The sequence below is a fragment of the Lampetra fluviatilis genome, chromosome 37 (genome assembly GCF_964198595.1).
Source record: "Lampetra fluviatilis chromosome 37, kcLamFluv1.1, whole genome shotgun sequence".
Lineage (NCBI taxonomy): Eukaryota > Metazoa > Chordata > Hyperoartia > Petromyzontiformes > Petromyzontidae > Lampetra > Lampetra fluviatilis.
Window position 1 is genome coordinate 1,423,193 of NC_136311.1, and position 9,615 is coordinate 1,432,807.

At 55.5% G+C, this 9,615-nt stretch overlaps 1 protein-coding gene across 1 annotated transcript; it reads right to left on the minus strand.

Annotated features, from left to right (window-relative positions):
- Positions 1-1,810: 1,810 nt before the first annotated feature.
- LOC144945194 (uncharacterized) lies at positions 1,811-6,915 on the minus strand. The gene is made up of 2 exons (XM_078873488.1): positions 6,401-6,915; positions 1,811-2,586 (listed from the first exon to the last, which is right to left on the minus strand). The coding sequence occupies exons 1-2, from the start codon at positions 6,745-6,747 to the stop codon at positions 2,481-2,483; spliced, it is 453 nt and encodes a 150-aa protein (XP_078729614.1). The 5' UTR covers positions 6,748-6,915; the 3' UTR covers positions 1,811-2,480.
- Positions 6,916-9,615: the final 2,700 nt, after the last annotated feature.

The window sequence follows — 9,615 nt, forward strand, 5'->3', positions numbered from 1 at the left end:
TGTGATTGAAAGTGTGTGAAGATGTGTGTGTGTGAAAGTGAGTGTGTGTGAAGATGAGTGTGTATGTGTGTGAAGATGTGTGTGTGTGAAAGTGAGTTTGTGTGCGCCACCAACCCGGCGACACGAGTTCGATTCCCGCTCACACCGGTGACGATTATCTGAATGGGTCCTGGACCTCCCCTAGGTCGACTCAGTCTTAAATGAGTACCTGGTTCGGTATGTAAACATTGTGTCTGGGGACTCAATGGTGGCCGGGCGTAGTGCCGTGCCAGCCTCCATAAGGACTGCTCTCCAACAGCCTGTTCAGTCTAAAAGGGGGATCGCTGTCGTTGGCGCGTGTGTCTGTGTGCGCCTGCCCCCAGCCTGTGTCTGTGTGCCCGCGTACACGGTGTGTGTCTGTGTGCACCTGCCCCCAGCTTGTGTCTGTGTGCCCGCGTACACGGTGTGTGTCTGTGTGCACCTGCCCCCAGCCTGTGTCTGTGTGCCCGCGTACACGGTGTGTGTCTGTGTGCACCTGCCCCCAGCTTGTGTCTGTGTGCCCGCGTACACGGTGTGTGTCTGTGTGCACCTGCCCCCAGCCTGTGTCTGTGTGCCCGCGTACACGGTGTGTGTCTGTGTGCACCTGCCCCCAGCTTGTGTCTGTGTGCCCGCGTACACTGTGTGTGTCTGTGTGCACCTGCCCCCAGCCTGTGTCTGTGTGCCCGCGTACACGGTGTGTGTCTGTGTGCACCTGCCCCCAGCCTGTGTCTGTGTGCCCGCGTACACGGCGTGTGTTCGTGCAATTGCTGTTACTCATTGCGCCGCCCCTTCGACAAGCAAGCCAGCATGAGGATTCAAGGTAAGTGAAAATAAAACGCATTTTTGTTCGATATGTTACTTTATTTTATAACTTTTATTTTTCAGTATTTTTTTACAATATCACATGCACGTGTACAATATATCTTCCTATTTATGAGTGTAACAATGATTACCTTTTTTCTTGAACCAGAACACATTTCGTAACATTGACCGTATGGGAATGTAAATACAGGACATGGTTGTGTTTCGACTCACGAACCGTTCGACTTACGAACAGATCTCTAATTATGCTCGTAAGTCGAGGACTACCCGCCGAAATATACAAACGAGACCGTAAAAAGGAGACAAAACATTGATTCTTGAATCTAATTGCGGTTCTGAGTCGCGACAATTCATTGAAACATTACGCCTCGGAGGGTTGGCTCACGCCAACAATCATATAAACAAGTAACAGCTCTTATTCACATAGGAAAGCCTCAAGACCGTCTGTTTACAAAGTTACTGCATTTGAATGTTTGGACAACTTAATTCCTGAGCGCTGTGGTATGTGAGAGGAAATAGGAGAACCTGGAGACGACCCACACAAGGTTTGCACAGATGGATTAAAGAATCCATTGCTTCATCACCATCTCCTGACAACTTCGAAACCCAAGCTGGTAGCGCCTCGCCAGGCTCAGATCTGCTTGGCGTCTGTGTAGTAACGCTCACGACTCGTTCACACCGGAGTTGGAGGCACACTTGTTTATTTAACACCAACGTTGTGACATACACATTTGAGGGGGTATCGGCCCCCTCACCCGTCTATCTGAGGACACACCTCTCTAGCTAACCCTAGCCTGCCTCTGAGTCCTCCACTAATGGGCTAGGGGAGGCTATCTTGGCCCGACACTGGTCAGTCGGGCCCGGTACCCAGAGTCCAGACCAGCACTGGCTCTGGCTCTGGTACCACGCCACTGGCTCGAGCCTGCGCGGTCCTGATAAGGACGGCGTACCAGGGGGAGTCCAGGGCTCTATCTCAGACGTCTTCCGCCTCCTCTTCTTTAGCTAAACATCACTCCCGAGCCCTTCGATACAATCCCCTTTTATACCCAACCCCTCCCTGAGGGGTGGGGCCCCGGGGGATCATAACGACCGAATCGACCCCCCAGGGTGTCTGGCGCGGACGTCGCAGAGGGCACCTGCTTGTGCACACATGTAGCCCCGCCTACTGTGTTTGTTTACCATAGGCTGCCATGCATAACGGGCTCTCTCTCTAACACCCCTACATCACTCCCCCCCGCATAGCATGCAGCCGTCCCGGCTGCCAACATACAAAAATTTGACAATAAAGGTGCCTTCACCCCCTGACCGCGCGTGTGCCTCACTATTTTTTGAACAATAACAGGAACCAGAACAAGAACGCAACAACAAGATGAGAAACAACCCGACGCACCCCCCCGAATAAATACGAATTCCGTAAAAAAAACAGCTTATATACAACCAGCAGGGAACCCACCCCGCACACACAACAAACGGTGAACCCAGCATATGTACATCCGAGGAGCGGGAAACACACCATCCACACAACACCCAATAAACACAACAGCTATGTACACATTTTCCGGCCTCACAACAGTTTGCGCATTTTAGCGCGCGTCCTTGCAGCGGGCCCCTCACACGGGGTAACCCCGCGTGGCGGACAATCAGGTGGCGACTGTCCGTCTTGAGGTGAGCATTCCTCTGACTCCGCGTGACCCTCGGCATCCGCAGGAGGGGTGATCGGGCGTGAGCCCGTCACTCCTGATGCTCCTGAAGGTGGCACAGCCGGCAAGGCATTAGGTGAGAGCGACGGAGACGGACCCAGCAAGTCGGCCGACCCCCCACATGTTTGGCCACGCGCGTGTGAAGTGGGGTTGTGAACCGCAGCGAAGGGTTTTAATCTGGAGGGGTGCACGAACCATCGCCGCTTCCCCCACTTGATGCGCACGCACTGCGGACGTAACACCTCCACCACTTCCACAGGGCCCCGCCACGGCCGCACAAGTTTAGAGGAGGTTGCCAGTGGCACCTGGGGGCAGTGCAACCATGCCTTGTCCCCCGGCTTCCACTGCAGCATGTGCGCTCGACTCAATCTGAGGCGCTCATTTGCCTTCTGACGGAGGTCAGAGTTTTGCATTGCAGCATCCCGTGCCTCGGTCAATTTGTCCAGATTAAATTTAACGTGGTCAGCCAGATTAGTTTTTCCCTGCGGCACGGGGATCCGCAACTGGGCACGAACAGGCGGGTCTGGTTCTCGGCCGTACATAAGGTAAAAGGGAGAAAACCCCGTAGCCGCATGGGGTGCCATCCGGTACGCCGCCAAGACCCCCTGAATTTGTAGGTCCCAATCCGTTTGCGAGTCCGAAACTTGTTGTGATAACATGGACGAGATGGTGCGATGCAAACGTTCGACCATCCCGTCAGTTTGTGGGTGATATGGGGAGGTCCGAATTTTCTTTGTGCCCAGGAGATCGCAGACTTGTCTGAGTAGTTTACCGGAAAAATTTCTGCCCTGGTCGGTCAGCAGCCTCTCCGGAGCACCTTTGTCCAGGACATAACCCTGAACAAAGGCCTCCACGATGGCTGCTGCCGACTGGTTGGCCAAAGGCCAGGCCATAGGCCAACGTGTAAAATACTCGACACCCGTCAACAAATATCTATTCCCTCTGGGGGTGGCGGGGAATGGTCCCAAAATGTCCAGAGCGACCAGCTCGTTTATCCTGGACACTTTGATCGATTGCAAGGGCGGGTTAGACTCCCGTGCCGGCGGTTTGCGTTGTGCACATTGAGGGCACGATCCCAACAAATCCCCCACATCCCTCGTCATGCCAGGCCAGTAAAAATCAAGTTGCAGCAAGGCGAGAGTCTTTTGGGTCCCCAGGTGTAGGAGGCGCTCATGAGCGGCCCATACCACCCTACCCCGCAACCCAGTAGGGACAACCAGCCGATGTCGACGTGACTTCCCGTCCCAATGCATTAGCAGACCTTGGCACATTTCCCATGCGTCGGAACCACCACTTTTTCCCCCCGCCGCACCGCCAACGCGACGTCGCCACCCGAGGAGGGAGACATCCTCCATCTGGAGGCGCCCCCATTCAATGACGGGCAACCCCAACAGGGAATCTTTGCCCTGCTGTTCGATCGAATTAGGAACCATTGCATCGTCGTCGTTGGCGGCCGCCAAGACAGGTACCGATGTGTCCCCTGGAGGCCTGCAACGTCCAGACCCCAGGAGGCATGCACACTCGGAGGTGGTTGGCAAGCGTGACAGAGCGTCCGCGTTGGTGTGGCGAACGCCCTTACGGTATGTGGTTTGGAAATCGTAATCCTGGAGGACCTCCAACCATCGGGACAATTGTCCCGATGGCTGTTGAACCCTCAGGGCGTACTGCAGTGCCGCATGATCTGTGCGGACGGTGAAATGCCGACCGTACAGATATGGGCGATACTGTTGGACGAAATGGACAATTGCCAACAGTTCCCTACGGGTGACACAATACCGTTGCTCCGCTGGAGACAACACCCGACTGCCGTACGCAACCACATGTTCCACGCCGTCAACCACCTGGGAGAGCACGCCCCCAATACCCGTGTTGCTCGCATCGGTGTCGAGCAAGAACGGTTTTGAAAAATCAGGGTAAATCAGGGGAGGAGCGTTTACCAAAGCATCCCGAAGGGAGCAAAAAGCAGCCTCCTCCTCCTGACCCCAGCAAAACCGAACCCCTTTAGATGTTAAAGCATGTAGGGGTTTGGCGATAGTCACAAAATTAGCGACGAAGCGTCTATAATACGACGCAAACCCAATAAAACTCCTAACCTCTCCCACTGAGGTGGGAGTCGGCCAGGAGCTTACACACTGCGTTTTGGCGGGATCGGTAGAAATACCTGAGCGCCCCACGATGTGCCCCAAATAACGCACCGACTCGCGTAACAAATGGCATTTTTGGGGCTTAAATTTCAAATTAGCAGCCCGCATCTTTAGGAAAACCGCCCGCAACCTCTGGAGATGTTCCTCAAAAGTTTTGCCAAAGACAATGACGTCATCCAAATAAATCAGGCACGACTCCCATTGCAATCCAGCCAAAACCAATTCCATCAACCGCTGGAAAGTTGCCGGCGCTGAGTGTAAGCCCATCGGCAACCGGTTGAATTGAAACAGGCCGTGCGGAGTACGGAAAGCAGTTTTAGGCTTTGAATCATCGTCCAGAGGAAGCTGCCAGAATCCCGAAAGTAAGTCCAATGTGGAGAAGAATCGCGCTCCCGCCAAGGCGTCAAGCGATTCGTCCATCCGTGGGAGCGGGTATGCGTCGGCAACCGTAATTTTATTAAGGCGCCGAAAGTCAACGCAAAACCGCAACGAACCGTCCTGCTTCTTAACCAGGACGATCGGCGCTCCCCAAGGGCTGTTGGAGGGAGAAATTATGTCGGCGGCTAGCATGTCATCAACAGCCGATTTGACATGGTCCTTTTCGGCGGGACTCAACCGAAAAGGATTTTGGCGTATTGGCGCGCTGTCACCCGTATCAATATGGTGACGCAGCAGATGAGTGCAGCCCAAATCGTATTTATCCCGACTGAAAACGTCGGAAAATTCCCTCAGTAGTGTCTTAAGACGTTGGCGCTCTAAATTTGACAGGTCCGTCGATCCCGCGCAAAGCGCCTCGAGCCACCCTTCATCGCTGTCTGAATGTGGTCGCGGTGCAGGGGCAGCGCCGACATGACTCGCGACGGGTTCCTCACAGGGCACCGGCGTTGCGTGAGCAAGCACGGTCCCCTGTGGGACCACCACCGTCTGCGAGCCCACATTGAGGACCGCGATGAAGGGTTCTCCATCCCCTCTCACTATGGTCTGGGCCGGGAGTAAATTAGGTCCACTGACCCCGGCCCTAGACGGTCCCAGCAAAACCCCTTGAGCCCCAATGCCCTTAGCGAAGGGCCGCCGAAGTCTCAAAGGAATTAACATTTGCGCCCCCGGAGGAACGCGCACCGTTCTATCTACGAACGCCGGCACCGTCGCGAACGCCGTCCGGCTCGTAGCGGGGGATGGCAAAAACGCCATGCGTCGGCCCGATGGGAGCTCAATGCATCCCTGGTCGATTAATATCCTAATCGGCATTTTGGCCAGGAAATCCGTCCCCAGCAGGCACGGAACCGCCAGCGAGGAGGAAACAAAAATCGGCCCAGATAATTTAATATCCCCGACACAAATTTGGGCTCGAATTTGTCCGATGATGCCAAGTGAACCCCCGTTAGCAGCAAAGAATGGCACATTAACAGGCATCAAAGGACGGCTCTGGGCAGGGAGAATGTTATAAATCAACTCCGAAATAATGGTCGCCGATGCTCCTGTATCGACCAGGATGCGCACCTCGACCCCATCGATGTGACCCACAACGGCCGACGACCCCGATGACGCGGCTACAACCCGATGGGCCAACACGGACCACTGGCTGGGTTCAATGTGAGTACCCAGAGCGGTGCGTGTTGGTGCCATGGTACGCGATATTTGCCCCCCCTTCGCTGCGGTGTTCGAGTGTGTGACGGGCGTGTGCGTGGGCCAAACATGAGGGGTGCCGCGACTCGCCGGATTATGATGGTGGAGCTTGTGACGAGGGCCGGCGTCCCGTTGAGGTGTCGTTCCGCGCTGCCGAGGAGAGCGGCACCCCGAGGCGACGTGGCCCCGGATGCCGCAGTTATAACAGCGTGGAAGCGCTGGTGGCGACGATGGACGTTGTAGACGGCTTGAACCGGCCCGGTCCTCCCGCGCTCCCGCTCCGTGCTGCCGTTGATGGTTGATGGCGCAAACCTCTTCCGCCGGGAGGGTGGCCGCAGCGACGGCGCGCCCGCTCGCCGCCTTGCTGGCCTTCCGTCGTTGAGAGGACAGGTTTGCGTGGAGGAGACGGGCCGCTTGGAGGGAGCACATCTCTGCATCGTCCTGTGCGACAATGACGATGTCTAAGTCGTCCGCCAGCAAAAGTATCTTCTCTGTCACCATGGCGTCGACACCCTCGTCATCCATTCGTGGAAAGGCCTCCTTCGCCAGTGCCAGGAGGCTTGTGCGGTACGCCAGGGGCGACTCCTTCGTCCCCCGCTGGCGATCGTAAAAGAGTTGGCGACAGTCCGATGGTGGACCATATACCGCCGACAGCACCTGCATCGCCTTCCGCAGCGTGGAGCGCCTCTCCTTCGAAGCCGATGTTAGAGTGGTGAGGGCGTCGCTGTCGAGAAGTGCTGGCAGCGCGCGGAGAGCCTCGGCGTCTGTCCACTGTGCCATCTCCTGGTGAGCGAGGAAGCGCCGCTGGAAGCCGCCCCAGTCGCCATCCTCGCCCACAAATTCCTTGAGTGGAGGTAGCCGCTGATGTAAGGCAGCGGCTGCAGAGGAAGAACGCACTCCCTCGTCCGCCTCACTCAACTCAGCGTCGGCACGAACCAGCGATGGCATCGCCGGTCGCACCCGTGGTGACGCGGCAGGCACTGTACTCCCGCCGTTGGACGCGATGCTTAGAGCGGCCACGCCCTCAACAGCAGCTGCGGCGATGGCGGGAGTTTCAAAATGTTGCTCCGTTGAAATGGCGGGAAGGCGCTGTGGTCGTTGGCTGCTGTCGCCTCGTGGCGGTCCCACAGCCCCCAGCCGCGTGATGTTGTCGAGCATGGCGGCTGCGGCGTACAGCAGCTCGGCCAGCTTCGCGTGCGCCTGCCTCAGCCCCTCCGTCGACGGCTCCCCTTCCTCCAGCTGCTGTGGCGTGGATGCACCCAGCCCCGGCTGCTCGATGGCATCTTCAGCCATCTCGGGCCCTCCGACTGCAGCGGTGTCCTCCGCCCCTGGTACTCCGACTCGAGTCGTCCGGCGTGTATCCATGTTCGTACTTTGTTTCACTTCTGACGCCAGATGTAGTAACGCTCACGACTCGTTCACACCGGAGTTGGAGGCACACTTGTTTATTTAACACCAACGTTGTGACATACACATTTGAGGGGGTATCGGCCCCCTCACCCGTCTATCTGAGGACACACCTCTCTAGCTAACCCTAGCCTGCCTCTGAGTCCTCCACTAATGGGCTAGGGGAGGCTATCTTGGCCCGACACTGGTCAGTCGGGCCCGGTACCCAGAGTCCAGACCAGCACTGGCTCTGGCTCTGGTACCACGCCACTGGCTCGAGCCTGCGCGGTCCTGATAAGGACGGCGTACCAGGGGGAGTCCAGGGCTCTATCTCAGACGTCTTCCGCCTCCTCTTCTTTAGCTAAACATCACTCCCGAGCCCTTCGATACAATCCCCTTTTATACCCAACCCCTCCCTGAGGGGTGGGGCCCCGGGGGATCATAACGACCGAATCGACCCCCCAGGGTGTCTGGCGCGGACGTCGCAGAGGGCACCTGCTTGTGCACACATGTAGCCCCGCCTACTGTGTTTGTTTACCATAGGCTGCCATGCATAACGGGCTCTCTCTCTAACACCCCTACATCTGTGATCAGACGCATTTGGGTGCGTTCAGGGTGATTCGTTCAATGGTCGATCCCTCCTCTCGTTGAGTAAGGGGCCGTCCATAAATGACGTCACGCGATTTTTGACGATTTTTGCCCCCCCCCCCCCCCTTCGTCAACGGCGTCACAAAAAATCAGACCCCCCCTCAAATATGACGTCAAAAGCTCTGCCCCCCCCCCAAAAAAAACATGCTTCAAATCGCTTTAAACTATTGTCATTGTAGTGCGTATTTAATGTGGCGCTGTATTCTGATGTTGTAGGAGAAAACATTTATTAAAAAGTCTATTTAATTAAGTAGAACGTGTTGTCTATATTTATTTAAAGTTGAGCATTTTGATGTGACGTCACATTTCTCACCCCCCCCCTCCTCGTCACACATCGTCACAAATGTCTGCCCCCCCCCCCCCTAAGTGCGTGACGTCATTTATGGACGGCTCCTTAGTCAGCGGGTGAAGCGGCATTCAACCTCCCGTACAGGTGCAGCTGCTACACGCCACGGTTTCAGAAGCGCCGTTCTGAAGCGTCTGCAAAATCTGGATTTATTTTTCTCTCTACGGTATCTGTACCTCTTTCCAATACGTCTGGTCAGCTTTGAAAAGTAGGCCAATTACCCACGAGATTATCTCACTAGATCGTCCTCTAGCGGAGACACGTCCACTTGTGAGTTGAGCGAAGCGATTGCAGTGCTGCACCTTTGCATTTTAAAAATGTTTCTGGCCTGACTCACGCCAGAAACGATGGGCGGGGCTACCTGGTTAGTGGGCGGGGCTGTCTGTGTTAGTGGGCGGGGCTCTCTGGGTATTGGGCGGGGGGGGCTCGTGGGCGTGGTTATGTAAAAGAGGGTGGTGCCCCAGTTGAATCTTCCAGAAATGAATGTTGACTTAAAGCTTTCGTGACTGCAGGAATTCGTAGATAGGTTCAAATAAAATAACAAAAAACTACGACGTTGGCTGCTAACATTTGGGCTACGCCCATTTCAAACCTTTATAACGAGTTTGTTTTTAGAAGCTAACCCCCCTTTTCCTGATGACGACCGCTCGTGTTGCGATCGAAACGTCGTCGGTTTTTTTGTTACTTTTCGTTATTTTCTTTGAACCTATCAACGTGACTTTACCGAAAGACCCAAAGAATATCTACCAGAAATGTGGCTTTTGCAAACGGGTCTATTGGGTAACCCACTTATTGCACTGCGTGCCTTACAGGGATGATCTCTGTGCTGCGATCCACCACCTTGGGCGTGGGCTGAACCACATCAGAGCGCACTCGCCAATTGTGACCAACACAAGCTGCGAGCAGCCTTCACAGGTGTTTCGAT

Coding starts and splice junctions, on each gene's coding strand:
- LOC144945194 (XM_078873488.1), bottom strand. CDS start 6,747: ATGCAGAGATGTGCTCCCTCCAAGCGGCCCGTCTCCTCCACGCAAACC. Junction 2,587..6,400: donor AGCTCCACCATCATAATCCG/GCGAGTCGCGGC, acceptor TGCCACCTTCAG/GAGCATCAGGAGTGACGGGC.